Source organism: Silurus aristotelis (assembly GCF_946808225.1).
Source record: "Silurus aristotelis genome assembly, chromosome: 8".
NCBI classification, from domain to species: Eukaryota; Metazoa; Chordata; class Actinopteri; order Siluriformes; family Siluridae; genus Silurus; species Silurus aristotelis.
Genome location: NC_139581.1, coordinates 20,436,795 through 20,461,884, shown reverse-complemented (window position 1 = coordinate 20,461,884; position 25,090 = coordinate 20,436,795). Strand labels below are relative to the sequence as shown.

Sequence of the window (25,090 nt, the reverse complement as noted above, 5' to 3'; positions counted from 1 at the left end):
GTTACAAAAGGCAGGTATTGATGTTAGGGGCATTAGGGGAATCAAAGTTTTATTTCAATGTATAGGAGTTTATTTATTTTTTAATACACTTATTTTTTTATTTTTTTATTTACAAAATGAGGTGTGAGAATCAACAGTAAAATAATCACCATCATCATAATTTGAAACATAATTTTTCAAGAATAATAAAACATTCTCCAAAAAAATATCATTGGTCAGGGAATGAACTAACCTTAAACAAAGTAACTTAAACATTTAAAGAAAACAAAGGGAAATGTTAAGCCTTTTGGGTAAAATTCTGCATATACAAAGAAGAGTCAATTGTTCCATTCGATGTCCGCTGGTTGAGTAGTTGATCGTGAAACCAGGCATGTGTTGAATTTTACATCATACATTTCCGTCATCAATATTTTAGCTATTTAACCTTTGCACTACAAGCAAAACTCTGCCTTAAAACAGAACAACTTTCTGTGTATAAGGGTGTTTACAAAATTGGGATGTTTATCACAGATAGTATATAATATACTAATGTTTAAAATGTTTGCACAGCAGCACTGTTACATGTCCCATTCCAGAATAACTATAAAATACTTCTGAGGTCTAGTTTCCCCACTTAGATAACATGAATCATATTGCAAGTAACTGATGTCAGATAATTCAATGTGCATTTTAAAATGACCATTAGGCAAACACTGACATTATGCTTTATTTGTGCACATGCTTTATTTGTGCATTCTTGTCTTCATTCATGAAATAGGGTATGAAACAGGATCTTATCTTAGTATGAAGAAAAATAAGTTCCATGACACTGCAATGTTGAGCAACTGAAAGTACAACCCTGTCAGCCAAATTAAATACTGTGAAATACAATTAGTGTATTTGCTAAATATCACAAAAATATCATATCATCATCTGGCAAAAAAAAATACATTGCACGGTAAATAATTTAAACACACGATCAAAGGACTACATCAGAATTTTTATATGGAAGCACCTTTTAATAAATTTGTGTAAAAGTGCATTAGTGTATAATTGTTATTATTATATCCTCTGTCATTTTACGCTATAATTAACATTTCCAGCTAATTACAGTATTAAGGCTTGCTGTTCAAAAAAGCCTGCTCTGCTAACCATTAATGCAACTCTTCGGTTTCAAATATTATATACATTTAAAAAAAAACGACTGCTTCCATGAAAATTACACTGCACTCCATCCAACAAACATTTTGGTTATGAGTCTATGGCCATTATTGTACTGAGACACAGGGACAGGAAGGGTGTACAATGCTGCCATTGATAGCACTTTTAAATAGACAATTGTTTGTCTGACCTGAAACACACAGCAGCAGGAGCTCAATGACTATGATATGTGACCAGAGTTACACTCTTATGATGTAATGACCTCTAGTATGTTACCATTCCTTAAGCCTGGAGAGCAGAGTGTGTAGACACAGAAATGCTATCTAATTTGTTCTATGGTGTCAATAGAAAATGACTTCTACATTATACATTAAGATGGACTGTGAGGCACAACCAGGCAGAAAACAAAGCCAGCCTCCTGGAATGCTTTCTTCATCTCCACCTAATAGTATGACAAGTGAACAATACTCATAATTAGTATCTGAAAGAAATCAGTCAATTGGTTTCTACTTTACAGATATTATCATTATCGGTATTGCACATACACTATATAGAACAACATGTATTGGGACACCTGACATTTTGACATATTGTTCTTCCCCAAACTGTAAGCACAAAGTTAGAGGCACCCAATAGTATAGAATATCTTTGGGGGGCGGTATAATTACATATTGCCTTCACTTGAACGTCGAGACCCAAACCTGTTCCAGCATTGCAGTTCCTCTGTGCGTAAAGTAAGCCCTATGAAGATATGGTTTACCTGGTTTGGAGTGGAAGATCTTGAGTGGCCTGCTATAGAGCTCTGACCTCAACACCTTTGGGATGAACTTGAATGCTTACTGCACTCCAGGCCTCCTCACCCTACATCAGTATCTGACTTTACTAATTCCTGAATGAGCACAAATCTCCTCAAGCATACTCAACGATCTAGTGGAACCTCCTCCCAGAAGAGTGGAGGTTATAATAACAGCAAATAGGGCCTAAATATGGAAATAGATGTTCATAGCAACAGAATCTACTAGTCATTTGGTCAGGTATCCACAAACCTTTGTCCATATAGTGTATATTAGTAATGCTTAATTAGTTTAGGCTTTATTAAAATGTATTAGAATTAAAAACCAAATTAAAAGTCTTACCATTCGGTCAGGATCCGAACACAGGCCCACTACCGCACCACCGCTGCCAGGTAATTTCACAGCAGAGCCAAACTGTATGTACATATAAATGACAGAAACTGTCTCAAAGACTTTTTTCAACATTAGACTAATAACCATAGCCACTGTAGTGAACCTACTATCATCTGCAATAAATATAGCTGTTTAATTTTATTTTTCTGTTAGCCACCTCTAAGTTCAAGTTCTCTCACCACTACATATCAGAAATAGCTAAATGATGTTTATCTGATTTTAACCCGATATAGAAATTAACTTGACTTCTTAGCAGTTATGGTTTTTATATAGAAATGCTAATTCACTAATAATTTGGCCTAATGTTTTATCCATAATGACTTATAATTAGGAGCAGAAGGGGGTTAGTAGTCTTGCTTAAGGCCCCAACAATGGCAGGTTAAGAGTGCTGAGACTTAAACTCCCAACCTACCAATCAGTATCCCAATGCCTTAACAACAGTTATATGTTATTAAAGTAAACCAAATGCATTAACCATGTGTTTGGAAATGCCACTGAGGGAATGAAGCATGCACCCTGTTTTTCTGCTTGTTGTAAGATTTAAGAAAATGGCATTCTTGCAATTGTTTTGACTTAAGAAAGACATTCTATCTTGTCAGCCTCACCATCTTTTTCATTATTTTGTCCATTATCTTGTTTAATTGGCTTATGACTCACTCACCACTGCCATTCATTATGTAAACTGACATGCTCAGACTTGTAGTTGGAGTTTTGTAGCATTTAGCTACAGTAAAATTACATTCTAGTTAAGGATATACAGTATACTCCCTAATATACACTTGGTAAATGCTTATCAAATTACATATATTCTAAATTATAAAATAAAACAAATAATATAATCATTTCAAGAGTAAGTTTAAAGATGCTAATCTACATCCTCGCCATGCTTTACCTGCCGTGCCATTTGTACCATTCTGAGATTTCCTGTGCCCAAACAGGCTTCAGTGTAAACAGACCTGCAGGAGAAAAGGGCACTTTAATTGTTGTCTAAAGATGAACATCAAACTGCAATATGAGAATGAAAGAATTTTGAAGGATCTTACCGTCTCAGTTCAAAGTTTTCATCCATTAGCTGGGCCAGTCTGGGCCAGTCCTTGTATTCGAAGGCTTCCCTGCACAGTCAAACAAAGTCATCTAGTAATACTGCTCCCTCACTAGTAAGCAATAATTCAATCATTCATTTTCAGTAATCGTCCTAATCTTAAACACTGTGTGCAAGGATATACTCTGGATCACAGGGCATTCTTTACGACTCTCTCAAAAAGTACCAGGTATGAGAAAGCCCTGAAGGCCTGACTGCAAATCATCTAAAATCATAGCAAAAAACATTGCATTTGACCGAGATGAAAAATGGGGGAGGCAATGGTGATTCATACGGAATGAAAAGCAAAGAATTTTAGATAAACTTTGTGGGATGGATAATTATCCCACCCATATGTGTTTTTTTTTTCTTCTTCAAAAGTCCTGCTTTAAAGCACAAAATTGCATGAAGTTTATTTGCACTTTGCACATTCACTGGGACCCTGCACATTCACTGTTACTAAGAAGCCTAAATCTGTTAATGCTTTACAAGATGTCCCTTAGAACAGATGAGGTCCTACAAAAGAACCTTGATCTCAATCCTACTAAACACCTTTTCCATGAACATTAATACTGACTGCATCCCAGGGCAACATGTATAAAATAATTACTTGATTATGCTCACACCAGAATATTTCCATTACTTACATGCAGGTTAATATTTCGCTCAACAGTTTATTTGTTATTTGCACACTTCATATATGCCACATTCCCACAGCTTTGACACAAAAATACCATTCTGGGTTATTCCTAGAATCATAAACACTCATTCACATCAAGCACAAAAGCATCGATGTCTCTTTGGAGCTATGTGGAAACAGAAAACCCCAGAGAAAACCACACTTGGTTTATTACATGGCAACACTATACAACATAACAAGTAATGAGTACTTGTGAAGTAAAAACTAAGTGTAAATGTAGATAGTAAATGTGTAGAGCTTGAACAAACCGGGCCTGGTCTGTAAGATTAGCAAAGCGCTTCATGGCTTCCACAACATCAGGTTCACCTAAACAAAGACAACAGGACATAAGAGATAAGCAGGAAAACTACACCAAATTCAGAAGTGTTCATGTTTACTCTGTGTACTTACCCTTCAGCCAGCGCTCTCTCACAGTACTGTGAATGCGGCCAGAGTCACTTGGATCCCCCAAGTAAGCTAGCCAAAATGTGGGAAGACTGCTCATATCCATAGTAATGTACTCCCCTAAACAAATGTGCAGATATTAGCCTTACCATGCATACATAATTAAAGCATATTCAGTTCATAATCTGGTGTCCATTTAGTGCATTTTGTGAAAAATCTTTAAAAACAGTTCCTAAAAACTTATGACTTAAAGTGAGGTATGGAAAGATTTTTTATTTATTAATGGGGGTTTGTATTTCCTCCTTATATACTTGTACATTCTGGTCAAATATAAAAATTATGTTTCTAGTGTATTAGTAAATATCAGTAAAATCATGGTTAAATATTTATTGCCAAAAAAGTGCTAAGCCGAACAAAGAGATACAATTTCAGAATCAGTACCATAACCTTGCTTGTCCATTAGTTGCTTGTTAAAATCCATGTACACCAAACCCTCATATACCTGCAAAGTTGTCATGAAACAACAAAGTAAGTAACATCCCTAATAAAGCATACATTGAGTGATGCAAGACTCACCTGCACCACTCTGTCCTGGAGCCCAGCCGTGATAAAGAGCTCATCGGTCTCCACATTCAGTATAAAGTTGGCTCGGATTGGTTTAGGAAGATCCTAAGAATAATCACTGCCATATTACTCTTCCTGTCAAGACCCGTATGATCTTTTGTAAAAGGAAAATAAGGTAAACTTACATCTTCTGTGAGGTTGTAAAATTTCATCAGGCACTTTAAGGTAGCAGACACGATTGCACTTTGCACAATAAAACACAACCAGGAGTAATGTCAGTCAAATGTACAAGCAACACATAACGTTATATTACAAATCATTTAATTGAATTAGTGTGGTGGTGTATGTATTCAAATTATGTGTATTTGATCCTTTATACCTTATTATTTAAGCATTTCTTTTTTATATACATACACTATTATATTATATGCATATACTGTACATAAAGTACAGTATATCCTTGGTAAAGAATACTTACCTACTGCCAGCTAGACCCTGGAAGTGTCCAGAAACATCTATTATATTTCAACTTACAAACCATTGAATTTGCTGATAGTACTGTAAAGAAGAACACAGAATTTACTCACCACCTGCCGTGGAATGTTGGTGTCATATTTAAGAGTGAAATTCTGCTTGGTTAGGGCAATGCTGTCCAGATAATAAAGAGATATCAGTTATTTGTTTCTTATTTTTCGAGGTAGTATTTTAATCATTTTCAATAGCAAACCAACAATTTCTCAACCATCAGCCATCCCCTTCAAATGAAAACAAAATAACGTGGACACTGATGCCTATTAACAATGTTCTCATCTGCATCTGTAAAGTTACTTCACTGCACATATTTGCCATAATTTGCCTTGAGAGCAGTAGTTTAATTTTGAAAGATTTGGCAATTTAAATAAACTCCAACAGTACATTTCGGCTGGGTTCCTGTGCAGGTTACACACTTTCAAAAGCAGTAACATCAATGCAAGTTGGAATTGAAGTGCAAAGTAAGGAGTGTGTGATCAAACCATAATACGTAAATAAAAATGCACAAATGGCAAACGAGAGGGGATAAAGTGGGCACAGCAGAACCTATTTTGAGACTACCCACATGGGGTCATATTCAAGATCACAAAATTAAGACTTAATATGCGATTAATATTTATCAAGGTACCAAACCAAAAAAGTCCCCTACTGGGGGAAAAACAAACAAACAAAAACATTACTGTGGTGAGTTCCCAACATTATCTGTATGAACAAACATATGCATGGCTGATTATTTACTGATAGTTGATTGAGCTGGGAAAATGTGGAGCATTTGTCTAACAATGTACAAAGTATTGGATATACATTGAATATACAAGGGATTGATTGGATATACCAGGGATTGTTTCAATTTTGGTGATAGTTTGTGAACACATTGTTTTGTCCAGTCGCCGCAATGGTACCAGACAAATCAGCTAATATGGAAGATCTGACTACATATTCAATTTAATTCCACTTTATTTGTATACCGCTTTTAACAGTGGACATTTGAACAGTCATTCAAAATCTATATATTAGATACATTTTTCATGTGGCCCTAAATAAATAAAATAACTGTACCTAAAAGTTCTGTAGTTTTTAGTGTGCTACAGAAATGGTTTAGAGTTAATGTGGAGTGAGTTCTGCTAAAAGATGTAGCATTTTGTGAGTGCTGGTACAGCCAAAAAGGCCATTAGGATAATTAGAAGTATGAGCAAAAACAGCAGCAATTGCATTTCATCTTGAATTAATGAGGAATACAAGTTGTAACTGTGAGTGCCAGTAAGCTTGTGTGCATTTATGTGATCATGTAGTGTACAAAGGAATTTTGCAGAAGCTTGCAAACAAATTGTTCACATGACACAACTGGATCTTTTACTCATGATAACACACCAAAGCACACCATCTGCTTTTTTTTCTTCAAAGAGTACTTGATGAAAAGAAAATTAGTCTCTGATAGGTCTTTTTAGGGCTCAGATTCAAACCCAATAAACCCTCCAGGGAATGCAGTGGAGAGGGAATAAAAGCTCATCAATGTTCCAGTGTGTATGAATTAAAGTATTTACTGCCTGACTCATGGAAAAAACTCTCTGCACAACGATTACAAAAACTGGGTGATTTTACATTTTGTAAGTTAAAACCTAAAAATTGTGCTACTCTAATATTTGTTTAGATTATTTGAAATATTGTTTAACAAATTCAGACTTTCCAAGCACATTTGGCTGATAAAACTGTATAAGTCTCCGATACCAGTAAATAATCCCATTTCCTCTTATTATTATTACTATTATAATACCTTGAGTATATTTTTAAATGTGCAACATGAAAAGTCTTACCCTTGATTTGAGCAGAACTGATAAAACTTCTTACAAGTGGCCTGTAGCAGTCTCAGACCTCCCAAATACCTGGCCAGTGGGAACATGAGCTAATGTTGATTCACAATCATTTCATACAGGATATACTCACTGTACACACAGCAAACAGAGACAGGAAGTATTACTACAAGAAAGAAAAAAAAAAAAAAAAAAAAAAAAAAAAAAAGAACAAACCCTTCTTTGTGGCTGATGCGAAACAGATCCTGTAGGCTGCCGAACTCAGTGGGATCATTCAGTGGATGAGGAAGAAGGACCTACAATAAACAGACATGTTCAGGAAGTTTACAAACAGACCATTTCATTTAAGTTTTATTAGATTTACAATATTATTTTTTTTATCTACCAGAGATTGGCTTTCTATTAATGTCACTTCGGCCCAGAAATTAGAGATGGTCATAGCAATGGTTTTGCCATTGAAGCCGTCAGAGGGATTTCCCATCAGCCCTACCCTGTGAGGGGGGGGAAAAAAGTGATAAAGCAAGACTCAAAAGATTACAAGCTAGACTGAACTCTTTGGGCAGCTGTATTGTTGGTGCTGGTACTAACCTAGCATATGAGCGGAATGTGATTGGTTTCGCTGGAAGCTCCTGCTGTTTAGTTGTGTAGTGTGCAAGCCATTTTGTGTAGTCAGACAGACCCTGTAATGTAAAAAGATAACGTTATTAAAACAAAATTACTTCTCCTTTTCGGCTTCAACAGAATATTATTGTACAAACACAGACGTTACTTTGCAAAATGCACTAAATAAACTGAAATTTACATGTTACACATAGATTTTATTCACTCTTACCACTTGTCCAATTAACTGGAACCCTGTGGGCAGCTTCATTCCATACACAGGCAATTGTTCTTCATTTATAAGCCATTCCTAAGAACCAGGATGTGAATAGAAAACACAGTTTCGACTGGAAAATATTGTACAAATAAAACTTGGGCATAGTGGGTTAATATTCATTCAAAGTGTTTGTGGTTCTCCCGTTTTCATTGGTTTAAGGTGGTTGCTGTATATATATTTGTATTGCTTGAAAATGTATTGCAGCAATGCACTGACCCAAAACCTGCCGAATGTCCTGTATTCCACATCCGGCTGCTTGAGCAGGAAGTCTGAGAGGTAAGATAGCGTCTCTTTGCGGAGGCAGTAGAAGACCACACTGGCCAGACGAGATGCCGTGACGCCCTCCTGTGGTTTCTCAAGGAAACGCTTTATTCTAAAAGACAGCAACGTGATGTACAAGATGTGCAGGATCTTCATATGCAGATGCACACCGGATTTGCGAAAACATTCTACTAAAGCTGAATAATATGTGAAACTGAGATTTGGTGCGACATTGGTTTAAAATTGTCTAAAAATGATAGTCCAAAATGCCTAGTGAAACTTTTAAGACACAGCTTTCTTAAACATTTGTTTTGTCTAAAACGACTGTCTTTATTTCATTTTGTCTCAAACTACATATAATGTCTGTAAAAGGTTATAATGCAACCTTACCTATGAGAATCTGGACAAACTTCTACAATGCCTCTGGTGTAACATTTCTCACCTTCCTCTAGCTCATAATAAATAGCCAGCTCTCCAGACTAAAGAATGAAACACAAATTTTATTACTTTTCATAGACTGAATGGCTCAGTAAGTCTTTGTTACATCAAAATAGTAATATATAGAGGGTCAAACTGCAGCCAAAAAGCAATACGCAATTAATATTATTACTATTATAATTTTTTTTTTTATATGGTCAAATTATTATATAAATAGCTTGCCATTCCTATACAAAAACTGCTTGTGAACATTATCTGGCATGGATAACAACATTGCTATGGCACAAACAGCAGTTTGTTCTTACCTTGGACCTAAAAAAACGAATAACTTGAGCAATGTCAAAGTTCTGGTCAGAACAAAGCATGTCTCCTGCAATCTACAGTCACAAAAGCCAGATTAACAAACACAACCATTAAATGTGAAATGTGAAATGTTGTAAATGAAAATCGAGTCCATGGCCATACCACCATGATGTCATCTTGAAGATGACGGCTTCGGATAGCCAGCTCCAAGTCGGCAATGGCCCCAAGCCGATCCTCCAAAGTGGTGCTACCATCATTAACCACGTTCTCCACTGGAAAGTCATTGGCGGTCGCCCACCGCTCATAATGTTTGTACCTACATTGGTTCGAAATTACAAGCAATTTTTAAACTACAAATAATGACTTCGATATTAAAAAACCAGGATTATGATCAAATAAAATACAAAGATGTACCCACTTATCTGCATTTGTAACCAAATAGACTTCACTGAAGAGTTGTCGCCTATTAAAAACGATAGATTAAATGGGGCTGGACGAAAGAAATATCTCTTCACAGCAAAATTTATATTGAAGGGAACTTACGTGTTGACAGTTTCCCACCAGAAATCTAGGATTTTCTTTCCCCCAACACCAGGTAGCAATGCTTTTGGCACCCCAGCCAGATGTGTGTACAAGCCTGTGACATCATTCTACCATAAAGAGAGAAATGGTAAACAGGATTATAAACGATGAGCTACATGAGCAAGAAACCGGGAAACATGACAGACAAAGCTGTTGATAGATAGATAGATAGATAGATAGATAGATAGATAGATAGATAGATAGATAGATAGATAGATAGATAGATAGATAGAGCACATTTCATTTGTTAATTTCATCTTGACTGTGTAATTCCTATGTATGTCTGCACTATCATGTGTTGCACTATGTCTGTACTTTCTCCCGCACTGGAAGCTCTTGTCGCCAATCTCACACCCCTCTTGGAGCACAGAGGATTAAGAGCCATGCTCAGGAGCCCCAAGAGTGGCAGCTTGGCAATACCAGGGCCTGAACCCCTGACCTTCTGATTAATCATGCAGCGCTTTAACCACTAAGCTGCAACCTCCCCCAAGTCTGTCAAATACATTAGAGCAGCAGATTTGTGGACTTTGCAGTTGATAAACATATCTGAACCTCTTGTTTCCTAGTGATGCCTACTGCCTAAGATTTGGACTGAAACGTTTTCATGACCACAAAACTCCCCTACTACAATCCACAGTATTGCATAGCTATACAGTATCATTGCTTCCTAACAGTTTCAGGATTCCTGGTTTGATTCTTGAGCTCGGGTTACTGTCTGGGTAAAAGTTTTGCATGTCCCATGTTGTTTCCTCTGAGTTTTGTAGTTTCATCCAAAGTGTGCACAAAACAAAAAGGAAACCTTTCTTCTCACTAATTGTAGTATATTGCATGCAGGCAGTGCTTTTTGTACTCATTCATTCATTTTCAGTTAAATCTTCATCCTGGACAGGCCTTCAGTGGATCATGGAGCCTTGTCTTAGAAGTATACTAGTATATAACAGTGCATGTTAAGAACTGTTAAGAATCGTCAAGAATGTACTTTGCAGTTGTACTTTTTTGGTGAAAATTATACGAATCAGTGTATAAATAATATCATAATAATGTGTCAAATTGCATTTTTAAGAGGAAAGTCCATTATTCCTTCCAGCCTACATTTTCTGGTAAAGCAAGCAATTTAATGTGGAAATAAAAAGTCACTTAAGACTCTGGAACTCTGTGTGTGTGTGTGTGTGTGTGTGTGTGTGTGTGTGTGTGTGTGATGTTTGCTTTTCCACGTCATCTGCTCCACCAGGCAACTGATACCTGCACTTAATGGTATAGTGTGGAAAAGAAAAATGCATGCCGTCAAATTTAACATCGATATAAAAGACTGTAGTTCTGTACCTTAATCTGCGTCTCTAAAACAGTACCGTGGCCTGCAACAAGTAAAATACAAATCATTGTAAATGCGTGTTATTTGCAACGTGTAAACGTGTGTTCTGTAAGAGCGCATAGTCCAGTAAGAACCCGGAAGTGGGCGTGTCTTAAAGCTACAGCGTCCACAAAATGCCTACATCATTACACCTACAGTGAAGCAATGGTTCTTCAACAGCTGGTCTACGTTTTATTGCATTTATTTATTTATTTATTTATTTATTTTATTGTATTTATTCATTTTGACTCTAATAGCTGTAGGTTGTTGTTTCCAAAGCTGTAACAAAGTTATATTGTTATAGATGTACACATGGTCCCTGGTCTGTAGTAATGTGTGTGTACATCAATCATGCATAACATTAGAACCACCTGCTCAGTATTGTGTAGTTTCCTCCTTGTACCATGAAACAGCTGAAACAGATGAAACTCGGGGTATGATCTCCATGAAACCTCTGAAAGTGTGCTATTGTATTTAGGACCAACATTATTAGATCATTTTTGTTGCAGAGCTTCTGTAGATCAGGTATGTTTGTCCAGCACATCCCACAGATATACAGTCTGATCTATTAAATTTGAAGGCTTGAACACTTAAATGTTCCTAGAAACATTCCTGGATATTTTCTGCAGTACGGCTAAAAAGAGGGCATTGTCATTAGGGTATACTGTTGCTAGAGTAGAAGTCGCTCTGCAACAGCGTTAAAGTAGGAAACATATGCAAATCTCTCCACTTTATGTGAAAGAAAAACACGGTTCATGAGATGAAGCCACCTTTACTTACTGCTCCGTGGTCCAGTTCTGATGCACATTGTATGTTCTTTTAGTGGAGGACAGGGGTCATCATGGCCACCCTTTCACAGTCTGCATCTTTGCAAGAAGTGGCAACGTACAGTACAGACCAAAAGTTGGACACACCTGCTCATTCAAAGAGTTTTCTTTATTTTCATGACTATGAAAATTGTAGAGTCACACTGAAGGCATCAAAACTATGAATTAACACATGTGGAATTATATACATAACAAAAAAGTGTGAAACAACTGAAAATGTGTCATATTGTAGGTTCTTTAAAGTAGCCACCTTTTGCTTAGATTACTGCTTTGCACACTCTTGGCATTCTCTTGATCTCTACTTTGAAGAACCTACAATATGACATTTTCAGTTCAATTTTTTGTTATGTATATAATTCCACATGTGTTAATTCATAGTTTTGATGCCTTCAGTGTGAATCTACAATTTTCATAGTCTTGAAAATAAAGAAAACTCTTTGAATGAGCAGGTGTGTCCAAACTTTTGGTCTGTACTGTACATTTCTATCATATCCAGCATGAACAATTTAAAATCTGTGCTATAATCTCTAAACTTTAGGGATTCTTTGGTGCTTTGTTTACACCAAACATTATTTAGTATAAATACAAATACAAGTAACAACAACAAAGCAAACAGTTGTGAAAATACAGATTTACAAAAATATGTAGTTTGAAACATAAATGACATCACATGCAATGACATGTGGTGCTCCAATTCTCTATAAGTTTATTGTTGAAAAATAAAGTATTAATGAAGCATTATTAAAATGCTGTATTTTTAAGATTAATTTCACAAAATTTAAGTAGTAATAAATGAATAGGTATATATTATGCTTCATTCCATTTTCTAGAAAATCCTCACATTGTGCTCTTTTTATTTTAACTGCACTTATTAATAAAAGTATAAACAAGTAAATCATTTAATGATTCATTCATTCATCTTAAGTAACCAGTTTCTCATCAGTCTGATAAACAACCATGTAAATAAAACAACCCATTTAATGTTGAAATTAACAGACAACTCATGAAACACGCCTCATATTCAAGCAATATGCTTTAATATCAAAACAAGTCATGGTAAGCTGGAATGTTATTATTTTCATCTCGCCATTGGATATTAAATAAACCCCTCCAAAAGTATTATCTGACAGGTTGTTTTTTTTGGAAAGATACAAAAAATGATATCTGTGAGAAAATATTTTTCACTCAAGAAAATCAAAACATTTCAGAGGGCTACTGTTTTGGTCTTAAAACAAGCTGATCAAAATAGATGAAATAGTGTGAACACTTGTGTCTACTATTATTATAATGGATGATTTAAGTGCTTAAATATTTTAAACCGTGACGGAAGAAACCAAGCATTGAGAATTCCAACTTGCAAAAGTCATACAAATTTGGCTTTGTTAATCAAATTTCACTTGAATCAATGTTAGATTTGCACTGACAAACATCAATCACAATCCCAGATAAAAGTCAGATATCAAGTTTGAGTTGGTTTTTTTTCCCTTCAAACTGTAAATAACTAGATGCATAAAAGATGAATATCAAGGTTCCTCTTACACCTCCACATTGTGTCAGTAAATTTCATCTAGCGTGTTGAAGACCTTTTGAAATAGTTTACAGATTTTTTTTTACAACCGCTAGCAGCTACCAGGGCAGAAGAAAGCATTTAAATCGGGTGCAGTTCTGCCCTTAACAAAACGCTTGTAGGTGTTACTATATGAAAATAACTGATCCACAAAGTAAATTGCTTTAAAAAGGAAAAGGAAAACAAAGTGTCCTGGGTGGGCTTTTTATGTTTCGATAATTAAAATTACAAAACATCTTTCAAACAAAACAAAACAAAAAAAAAAAGGAAGGAAGGAAGAGAAAGAACTGCCTTCCTAAATACAGAACACAGTGAAAATGTGAAAGCTATTTATATTTCACCAGAGCCAGTATAAGTTCATTATGAAAAAAACGTTTTTTTTTTTTTTTTTTACTGAATATATAACGGCACAAATATGTGCTGCTTTATGTGATTGAAGTTACAATATAGAAAATATATTATACTGGGGCAACTCTCAAGTTCCTACTATAATTTATTTTAGGGGTCATGAAGACTCAGGGCCCAAATTTAGGGTTTTCTATAAGCCGAGACCATGTGGTGAGATGGTATCTAGGTGTCCTGGGGCACCAAGTAAAACGTCCATCTGTATTCATATTAGGATGTGGTTTGTTTACCTCTTAGATTCATTTTATATAAACATATAGAATTTCCTTTGCCATACAAACAAATACACAAATACTGCACGCCATTGGGGGAGGTTTGGACACTCCGGTTGTACTGTGTTCAAACTGTTACACAGGTAGGCAGGCAGGCTAGAAACATTACTTTTTTAAAAGTCTTTAGAGTATTTCGTACTTGTCAACGACAAAAGAAGTCTCAGTGGAGAATTTCACGGGGCTGCCACCGTCTACCTGGGTCACTTTGGCCACCTGATTTATTAGGAAAAATAGATTTGTTTAGTCATCATTAGTCGTCATTATCATAAACCAGCCTCATATCCCAAACACTACAGCTCACCTGGATGTCGGAATAGGTGCGTTTAGACACAAATGAGACATTCACTGGGAAGAAGTCGTTCGGCCTCCCAGCTATGCTGAACTCCAAACTTCCACTCTTGTTGTTTTCATCAATGACAGGCAGGCACCATTCAAGGATGTTTTTCCTGCCATCGTGGCGATACTCGCCATCAAGATCTCCAACAATTGGGGCACCTACACCTGACCTGCAAATTTGGGACGCATAATGAAGGATAAAACATGACAGAACCAGTTGTAAAAACCAAGCAAGTCTGGGAGATCATTTTTCTATAGCAGCACATTTTACACCATAGAAATTATACCAATACTACATTTTTTTAATAAACTACGCAATCAGATCATACATCTTATCCGGTGATGTTGTGGAATTACCATTTAGCAAGTGTTACTACTTACAATACAGTAGCTATCAACATTCATGTTCCTCAAGCCAATCTCTTTTTTAAGTTTAAAAATTAACACTACTAAAATGTTAATGGTCTTGTTACGATAAAATGCAAATCATCCTGAAGAATACCCTATGTCACATGTCTCATTGTTACAAATGTTGAGAGACTCATTCAATAAATGCTGAATAAACTTCTTTATATAAAATGTCAAAATATTAACCATTAAGTGGTTTTCACACTGGGCACATTTGCTGTGAGTGCGATTGTTTCCACAGGTCCGGTCACCATCAGACCCCGAGGTGCATTTGTGCTCGTCGTACAGTTTTAGTAGTGCTCTTGAACCTGAGACTACCTGTAGGAGGTGCTCCAGGATTGCTTGCACTGAACCCATGAATGAAAACACTTGCACTCAGGTGCTCACTTGTTCAGAAAACAAAGTGTACCCTGCATGTGCTTTAGCCAATGACTACAAGATTCTATTATTAATATAAAGTTATAATATTATATAATGATTTAAAGGTTCAGTGCAACGAAAAATTGGACCACCATGTACAAGAAATCGTGGGCTCGATAGCACTACAGCCAGTGATCCAAAAAAATAACCTTCTAACCAATCAGAATTGAACAATCAACAGCAGTGTAATATAGCAAATGGTTTACTAGGAAAATCCATATTCTCATTTTTTCACACCAGTTTGTGCCTGCCCTTAGTCATCTGTCAATCGACCAAAAACATAAGTAAACCAACAGCATCTTTGGTAATATGGTAATACGTGACTGACAGAGAGAACGCGTTTTGTCTCTCTTGGGCCCCGGCCACAGATAGCTATAGAAGAAACTGTATAGCTGTAGTATACTTAGTAGAACTTACGGCACAGGGATGGTGATGACTACATCATTGAGTTCAAGGCCCCCTTCCTGGAGCTCATACTCAATGTTGACATCGCAGTTGCTTCCGCTTTCTGAAGGCCAGCAGTTTACTACAGATAAAACAAGCCTAGCATTAACAGGTGAACTATACACATTTGGTACACATCTATGGGTATTAACCGTAATTAATTTGAACTTAATTATGCTCCAATTCCAAGTAGACCCACTGGTTAAAGGGATGAGGGACTCGTCTGTGCTCTGTAGCCTCCACTTCAGCACGCCCACATCGTTGTTTAGGGGAAAAGACTTCTCTGGGTTTTTCAGTCCAATCAAAGAGTCCGTAGTAAACAGCTTTTTATCTACATTAGGATGGGTCTGAAATAAAGACAAAATGATCATTTCAATGATATTTGATTCAGATTTGCATTTGTTTTGTTAAATTCTTAAATGAGGGGTTTTGTGCAGTCATTTGTCTTTAGATTCTTTAACCATCCTACTCGAGCAAAATCAGATACAAAACAACAAAGTCCACGCAAAAGTGTGGTGTTGCCAAGAAACAACTGTGCAAATTACACCAGAGATTTTCCAATTCACTATATCCAGGGAGGCCCTTTTACTACATAATAACTGTCTCGACATATGCAATCCTGAAACTACAGGATGAAAAATTACCTGCAGCTGCACTCCTTTCTTGTCCTTGTTGTTTATGTCCAAGCGGATACAGCCAAATTTGTCATCCGTGACTCTAAGTGTGATTATACCCAAGATTTCCATGTTTTGCAGCCCACCATCCCGCCCACAGGTCAGAGAGATCTTCTCCTCTATCTTCAGATGTACACTGAGCCACACAAGGAATACCAATATATATATACACATATATACATACACACACACACACACACACAAACATCATATGCTTAGTTATGTAGCATATAACTAATTCTTACTATTCGAAGATGAAATGTACCTTTCAGTATTCAATGGAGGCTGAAGCACTTTAGACTCTGAGGCTTTCTTTCCTGAGCTGGGTATCAAAATGTTTTCTCCTTCTGACTTGAGTTTGTCTACAAAGTTATCAATCTCCTTTCCTTTGGCCCCCAGCTTCAGTGCTTTACTTGGACCGCTGGGCCTGGAGATGACACAACCACACTTTCAATCTGTTCATATCATTGAGTATTAATGAAATAACTAGTCATGTCTTTTGCATGTAAGTACATGTTACACGTACCTAACTGATACAGGAGCAGGTTTGGGCTTCTCTGGTTCCATCATAGTATCTGTGATGATGGTAGATGTGCTGCTCATTCCTGAACTTCCAAAACCTCCGAAGCCTGGTGCCTTTTTGCCAGTTCGCTCGGCATCCCGTCTGGCCTGCTGCAGCTCTTTAGCCTTTCGCCTCATCTCTGCGTTTGCCTCTCGTTCTTGGGTCTGGTGGACAAATCAGGAATCAGAAACGGGTGTTAAACTACTGTACTGACGCTTACAAAACAGCAGCTATAAACATTCATTCCTCACCAGTCTCTTCTCTCTCTTAAAAGTGATAAGAAAAAAGTGTCATGTTATGACAAAATACAAAGCCCTTCACCCTGAAGACTTTTGCATGGCAGAAAAATTCAAAAGGTTGCAGCTTCACCCAAAACTAGGGAGCATATTTTAACCTTCACACCCTCACATGCACATTTTAGCCCACCTCACCTCTCTGACTGCACGGAAGACCTTCTCCTCATGCGAGTCCATTTCAGTGAAGGTTCGGATCTGGGCCAGGTTAACATTTTCCCTGTAACCCAACGCAACAATCTCATCAAAAGCAAATATTAGATCGAAGCAGTGTTCAGAGATCTCGCTCTCTTCTAGCACACGGCAGTACTCGGGAATCTGGAGAAGAAGAAAGAAAGGGGAAAAAAACACACAATCGTGACTAATACCTGCAATCCCATACAGAATGTTAAACAAAGAAGTGTAGCGTAGAGAAGAAGCGCAACTGAAATTATTTCATACCACACGAGAGAAAAGGCGTAGCGTCTCCAAGTCCTCAAGAATGTTGCTGTTCTTCGTGGTGACGAGAACCATGTAGAGCTTCTCTAACGGCTGATAGACGTAGCGAACGCTGTCAGTCTCTACAAAGGTGTGCTGCTTCCCTGTGCCCATCAGTTTGGGAAAGGCCGCCAGGAGACCCTCGATGCGAGTTCGTGTCATCTCTACAAACTGCCGTGACACTATGGCTTTCCCTGACTTGGTGCATACTGCAGCTGCCAAGAGCACCTAAAAAAATAAACACACAGACAACACACTATTACTACTACAGACAAAATCTACTAATGCTGTTTAGTTCTGATTCTACCATCACATAAGGACTCCTTTCTTATTGAGTCTAAGCCTATTGAGCGCACTGGTTCACAATTCCTGTGCCTAGAAATCAGATTATTAAACTTGTGACGCATGATTAATTCCAGTTATTAACCTGAAGTTCTGCATAAGCTCAGGCCAAGGAAACGCTAGAAAGTTTCCAAGGTTTGTTTTCTAAAACATAAAAAAACCAACGTACAGTGCGGTTACTGCTTTCAAAGAAATTTGAAATAGATTTTTATATTTTTATTTATATACAGCGTGGTAAAAATGTCCTTTGACAGTGGCCACATAGAGCAGAGTAGTGGAGCAGGTTTTTAAAGCTGGAGATAAAAATACATGGATTTAGTTTGTGAAAAACTTCAAGCAGCTTTGCGATACTGTGGGGGTTTTAATACACAAATACATGAGTGAGAATAGTTTTGAGTTTAATAAAACAAATATTTTCCCATAACTTACTAGGACTGCAACAACTAATCGATAAAATCGATAATAATCAATAATTTAAATTTGTTGTCAGCGAATGTCATTATTACTTAGTTGGGCTGCTCAAGTTTCGGTTTAGCGTGACTGCAAGATAATACTTGAAATGGCAGAGAGGACATGGTCAACCAGCAACAAGTCACCCAAGGTCATCTATTAAACACAACAAAGAAGATTGTAACCTGCAATCTATTGCAAAGCTGAGCTTGTGTGGCATGGAAGTACAACAGTGATGCACGAGAGCATGAAAACACAACACACTGGTGTTACAGATGAAGGCGAAACATCTGCACGGTGAACAAAAACTCTTTATCCTCATTATGTAAAAATGGTACAGTTTAATGAAGTGCTATTGTGTAAACTGTTTGTTTGCTAACTTCGGGACAGTTGCGCAGGATCTGTTCTGGCGTGACTCACGAGCATCACTCTGCGCAATCAACAATCACCTCGAGTCCATTAAAAAGGTGCAAACAAACAAAATCTAAAAGCAGCAGTAAATGATTACATTTTTAGCCAAATTTGTCTATTGCAACTACTGCAACAGTTCTGTTTTCGAATGTGATTTACTGCAGCTTTACTACATTCAAATGCTTGTTTTCAATGTTTGTATGTTTAATTTATGCTTATATCATTAATTATATAAAATGCTCCCATGCCTTGGATGACTTGGGTCGCACACTTTTTCCTGCTGCCGTTTGACCCTGTACTGTCCGCCATTTTCGCAAGTGGCTGTATTATCTTACCGTCACGCAAACCCGTAACTTGAGCAGCCCAACTAATCGATAAAGTCATTCGTTGACAAGGAATTTAATTATCTTAATCGATTTTATCGATTATTTGTTGCAGCCTGTCCAGCATAAGTGAATTTGTTCAACATTAAAGATAGTTCAACTCAATATGTGGCTTTTGCATTTTTTATAGTACACTTTTATACATATATATATATATATACCCTAAATGAGGGTTTTAAATTGTTGTAATAAGCAAACCATCAAATTTTTCCCCTCGATTTTTATCAGATTAATCGATTTTTTTTGAAAACGGTAGGAAAAATAAATCCAATGAATAGAAAATAATTGTTAGTTGCAGGCCTATAACTTACTCTACACAGCCACCTTGCAGGGACTTTTGGAACGCAGTGTATTTGTATTTTGATGTAATATGGCTATGGAATGCACTAAGTGTGATTTCAGCAATAAAAATTTAAATTTTTCTAAAAAGAAATCCAAATTACTTGTTCATTTTAAGAGACCTGTCCTACTTTCTCTCTCTTCTTTAGTATTAATCTTTAATAAAGTACTTAATCAATTAATCATTAGAATAACTGATTACTACAATAATCGATAGCAGCAGCCCTATTCAAATGTATTCAGACACTTAAAATGAATACCAAAGTAGAAGATCACAAGAAAATTGCAGAATGCAGTTGATATGGAGACTAAATCTAACAATTTTGTGCAAATTAAATGTTACAAAATTAAATAACTATTTTGAACTGATATAAACCCCATCAGCTGATCCGTGCGAATATTGGTGACCCCTGGTTTAGATATTTTAATCAATATTACCATGCTTTATATGCACTGATCTCAGATATGAGTAATATTTGTAATAATATTTTTATAGTTTATTTCACTTATACTGCAACTTGTCAAGGGTTCAGTTTTCATTAAATTTTAAGAGCATGTCAGACTTTTCAATAAATAATTATGTATTAGAACAATCATATTAATATATGCTTTTATATATATATATATATATATATATATATATATATATATATATATATATATATATATAATTCTGAGGAATCAGATTAAAGATTCTGAGGAATCAGATTAAAGTATTTAAAATCAGATAGATAGATAGATAGATAGATAGATAGATAGATAGATAGATAGATAGATAGATAGATAGATAGATAGATAGATAGATAGATGGACAGACAGACATTTATGGACAAACATATGTATAGACAAATAGACACACAGACGGAAAAACATTTTTTTGACAGACAGAAACAAAATTTATGTGCCTCATAATAATCAATAAATCAATCAGTCTGAGGGAAATCCATGAATTGACTACAATTTTGATTTTGTATTTTTAAACTAAATTAAATAAGAAAATCCATTAGATCTATCTATCTATCTATCTATCTATCTATCTATCTATCTATCTGGTATTCATTTTTTATAATTAACATTACAAAATATATGTAATTTTCTAATCATTGCAAAAGTAAATTAGATGCATAAAACTATTACTTGTTATATTTGAGACTAATAAGTATTAAATGCCTTAATTCTATTCATTTTAACAGGTTAAACTTTATACTGACCAATAACAAGAGCTTTTTAATGCTTAGGTGTTTTTAGGCTTTAGCTCTAAATGTACAAAAACTTTGCAGGATAAAAAAAAATCCCAGGTGACTTAAAAAAGTTAAATTACATAACATATTTCTTAACCTCTATGAACAGATATTTACAGAGATGTATAGTTATAACATAGCGAAATGGTCAGAGGAATCATAACTAATAAAAGACTATAATTATCAAAATGTTTCTAGTTTAGCTACAAAACGACTTTTAAGGCTAACATTAGCTAACTAGCTAGAAGAGTTAGCTGACTTTACCCAACATTAACATGTAACAGGTTAGTGAGGACATCCGGTTAATTTCCGTAAAATGTAGTAAAGTAAAGTTCTGTGGAAACAATTATCAGTAAATATTATCGTTTTTGCTGTCAGACTAAAAAGTTGTGACACCTGCGCAGTCTGCTGTCAGTAGTTAGCCGAGAGCTAATTCACCCACTCTGTTCCGCTTTATAACCAGAAATAATAACAGAATAAACTCGTACCATTTTGTATCCGTGTTATGGCGCTTTAATACCACCGCCGAGGTTCTCAATGACTTTCAAAAAAACAGTAAACGCCTGAGGAATATAACACGGTCTTTTGTTTATTTCACTGTAAGGCGCCGCACGCAACCCGACCCGCAGCCGTACAGAGCAGCAGAGCCACGTCTCCAACCGGAAATAGTTCCAGAACGAAACAGGTTTTTCTGAGACGCGCTGGAACTGAAACAGCGCCCCCATGTGGAGAGGAGACACAGCGCCCGCCACATATTGGAAAAAGATGAACGCACAGGTTCCATGGGATGAAGCTGATTTTTGAAACTGTCGATGTTATGGTTACCAGATAATGAAACCGAAGCTGTTTTGGTTCTTAAGCGCTGTTTTTTTTGTTTTTTTGCTAAAACTGAAAACGTTTTGTTGTCTAAGTGTACTGCTTAGGCTGCTCTGTTTCCTAAATGCTGAAACAGACAATGTTCTGGTTCCCAGATCCTGAAACTGGAGCTGTTCTAAATCATAAGGTCTAAAACTAATGATGAAGCAGAAGCTGTTCCAATTCCAAAGTGCTGAAACTGAAGTTGGTCTGCTTCCTTTTTGCTGAAACTGAAGCTGGTTTTTGTTCCTATTTGCTGAAACTGAGAATTTTCTGTTTCCCAAGTGCTGAAACTGTTCCCTATGTGCTGATACTGGTTCTAAAATGCTGAACTGTTCTGATTCTTTGAGTGCTGAAACCGTTCTCAAAACCTGAAATGGCAAAATATGAAGCTTTGAATTGTTCATTCAGCAAATCATTGCCATACAATAAAGAAGAATAAAAAAGACAATGTATCTTGTGTTAAAAATGCCCCAGTTGTTACATTCTAATCATTATCTTGAATTTACCTTTGCATACAACAAGACTATAGAAGTGAATTTTTTTTTTTTTGGTGAACAGTTCACTGCAAGAAAAGTAAAAATGTTGCTCAGGACTGATCTTATAAGGGAAGCAAGAATTTGTTTATTAGAGAGAAAGTTTATTTTATTTTTTGTGAACTTAAATGTGCAAATAGAAAAAAAATCATGAGACAAATTTGGTGGCTCATACAAATGACCTAGTCAGGGTCATGCAGTGGCAGGCTGTGCATTTGGTACCTGAGCCTTCAGTGGGTACTTAATCCCGACTTAATCCACCTCTTAATACCAACACTATCACGTCACAATTATAGAAACCATTAATACTATTAAAAAAAAATTAATATAACAAGGCGTGACATTACAGAGAGGCATTTTGCATATGATAGGGTGATTATTATTTTACTAAAGCAAGCTCCAAACCTCTACTCTACAACCGCAACTGTGCCACCTACATCATCTGGAGCAGTTCATAATCAGTATTTGTCTAATAACATGATAATATTGATAATAAAATAAAATAAAAAAAAAAATAAAAAAACTATTAGTTAGAATTAGAATTAGTTAAACATTGGAAAGCTGTGCACTATCTGTGTCCTGCAGGGATATGCATTTTCTTTTCAAGAGAACAAGGATATACTACATCTGTTTTGTAACAATTTATTGTATAGACCACATTCATTCTAAATCTAGGGAGAAAATATGGATTAGAAGTAAAGTTGTTTTTAATAGACCCTAGCATAAACATTAAAAGTTTGTTTACTTGCCTCTGCTTAGACAACCCCAGATTTGAGGTTGTCAGTAAAACAAGAATTTGAAAGCTGCAAAAAACTCACTGTTCCTCAGATCCCCAGATGAAATATCTGCAATGGGAAGAATGATGGGAAAAGAGACAGAACAGTTCCTTTGCTGGATCGGTTTTGGCCAAAGCCTTTTAGAAATTGGCTGGAGCCCTAGTGAAGATTCATGCCAGGGGGACATTGGATGAAACAAGGATGGATGCAGGCTGCTTCTATCCAGTTTAGGTCAATTGAAAACTCCAGCAGTATGATAATACAATGCCTTACGAAAATGAGTGGGAATGCAGAACTAAGCAGCTGAGTCATACATTTAAATCAACCAGGATGCAAAAAAAAACCCCAGAATACATTTAAGTCCTGCAACAAGTACAGGCACGCCCCACACTTTTAACCTCTGTATGTGTCAAGCATTGTCCCATGTCATATAAAGGTATGAGATGCCTGGAAATAGATATATTGCAATGCAGACCCATTTTCACCACCTTGCCTTGTCCTCAGGTTACCATGGGAACAATCCTGAAAATGTGTGATGCGGTAAATGAACTAGAAAAGGAAGAGAATGCAGTCGAGCATGTCATTTCGAAAATCTCCTGAAACATTCAAAGTACCTTTGTCAACTCAATTATTAATGCAGTGGTGTACACTATGAACACTTGCCATAAGTTTAGGACACACCCTAAGCACCATCCTTTCACATGCACACACTGACACAGCAAACAGTGTAAAACCACACTGACGGTAATCTCTAGAGTTGTGATATTGAAATCCACTGTGCCACTGTACCCTCAAGATAAGTCAATTTGAAATGTTATATATTTGTGTCTATATATAAGGTAATATATAAGGTAATTAACCATACTAAATGAATAAATTTCTAATGGTCTACAGTGATTTGAAAGAAAGCAAGAAATAAAACTCAGTTGATATGATGTTGTGCCATACATTGGGAGGTAAGTATTATGTTTCTTAGGTTTCTCAGGCATTTCTATTAAAACTAGCTACATTCTATGAATTTCCCTTTTGTCTTTACTGTATGATTTTTAGTTCTCACTGACCAATCTATTCAAACGTAGTGGAGGTGGACATTTTAAAGGCAGACTAACAGGTCTTTAAAGGGTCAGAATTCTAGCTGATAGACAGGTGTTCAAATACTTATTTGCAGCTTTATCATACAAATAAATAGTTTAAAAATCATATATTGTGATTTCTGGATTTTTTTTTTTTAGATTATGTCTCTCACAGTGGACATGCACCTACGATGACAATTTCAGACCCCTCCATGATTTCTAAGTGGAAGAACTTGCAAAATAGCAGGGTGTTCAAATACTTATTTTCCTCACTGTATATTTAAAAAAAAAAATACAGTATATGCATATCCTTTTTTGTGTTATTGGTTCAAAATTCAGGTAAATGAATTATTCATATGTAGTATTAAAAAAGGACAAAACATTATATCTAATATGAAAACTATAACATTGACCAATATTCTTAACATGTAGGCTTACACATGTACATAGTTCATGACTATTTCATGAAACAGCTTATAAAAAAATCTACACAGTTACAGTGGCAAATATTCTTGAGAGGAAAAAAGGAAATCAGGATAATGATGTATGTTGAATTACAGCAATGGCTTGAATTGATCTGGAGGTGATTTCCTAATAGCTTGAACTGGACACTGGAAATGTTGGATCATTCACAACTATTCGGGTTATTAATCTTAGAAGCAGATGGACTCATGTATACTTAAAAGTGTACCAGTCTATTCTTTCCAAACAAAAGGTTTCCATTTGGTTCAAGTTTTTCTGTGAGGTGTTTTTTAATTTTCTAGAAATAATTTAATTTTGCATGTAATA

At 36.0% G+C, this 25,090-nt stretch overlaps 2 protein-coding genes across 2 annotated transcripts; both read right to left on the bottom strand.

Annotated features, from left to right (window-relative positions):
* Nucleotides 1-47: 47 nt before the first annotated feature.
* Nucleotides 48-11,309, bottom strand: gkup (glucuronokinase with putative uridyl pyrophosphorylase). The gene is made up of 23 exons (XM_083547694.1): nt 11,183-11,309; nt 9,821-9,927; nt 9,696-9,740; nt 9,440-9,593; nt 9,280-9,351; nt 8,927-9,015; nt 8,492-8,648; nt 8,231-8,308; nt 7,987-8,078; nt 7,784-7,889; nt 7,615-7,694; nt 7,402-7,470; nt 5,644-5,704; nt 5,535-5,551; nt 5,242-5,299; nt 5,069-5,161; nt 4,934-4,994; nt 4,499-4,612; nt 4,357-4,414; nt 3,371-3,439; nt 3,220-3,283; nt 2,277-2,348; nt 48-1,582 (listed from the first exon to the last, which is right to left on the bottom strand). Exons 1-23 carry the CDS (start codon nt 11,237-11,239, stop codon nt 1,511-1,513), a joined length of 1,845 nt encoding a protein of 614 aa, XP_083403820.1. The 5' UTR covers nt 11,240-11,309; the 3' UTR covers nt 48-1,510.
* Nucleotides 11,310-13,052: 1,743 nt separating this feature from the next.
* Nucleotides 13,053-21,739, bottom strand: arcn1b (archain 1b). Its single transcript, XM_083549442.1, has 10 exons — nt 21,550-21,739; nt 17,860-18,123; nt 17,557-17,736; nt 17,090-17,289; nt 16,829-16,990; nt 16,534-16,699; nt 16,089-16,236; nt 15,863-15,971; nt 14,583-14,787; nt 13,053-14,494 (listed from the first exon to the last, which is right to left on the bottom strand). The coding sequence occupies exons 1-10, from the start codon at nt 21,550-21,552 to the stop codon at nt 14,405-14,407; spliced, it is 1,527 nt and encodes a 508-aa protein (XP_083405568.1). The 5' UTR covers nt 21,553-21,739; the 3' UTR covers nt 13,053-14,404.
* Between the last annotated feature and the right edge of the window lie 3,351 nt (nt 21,740-25,090).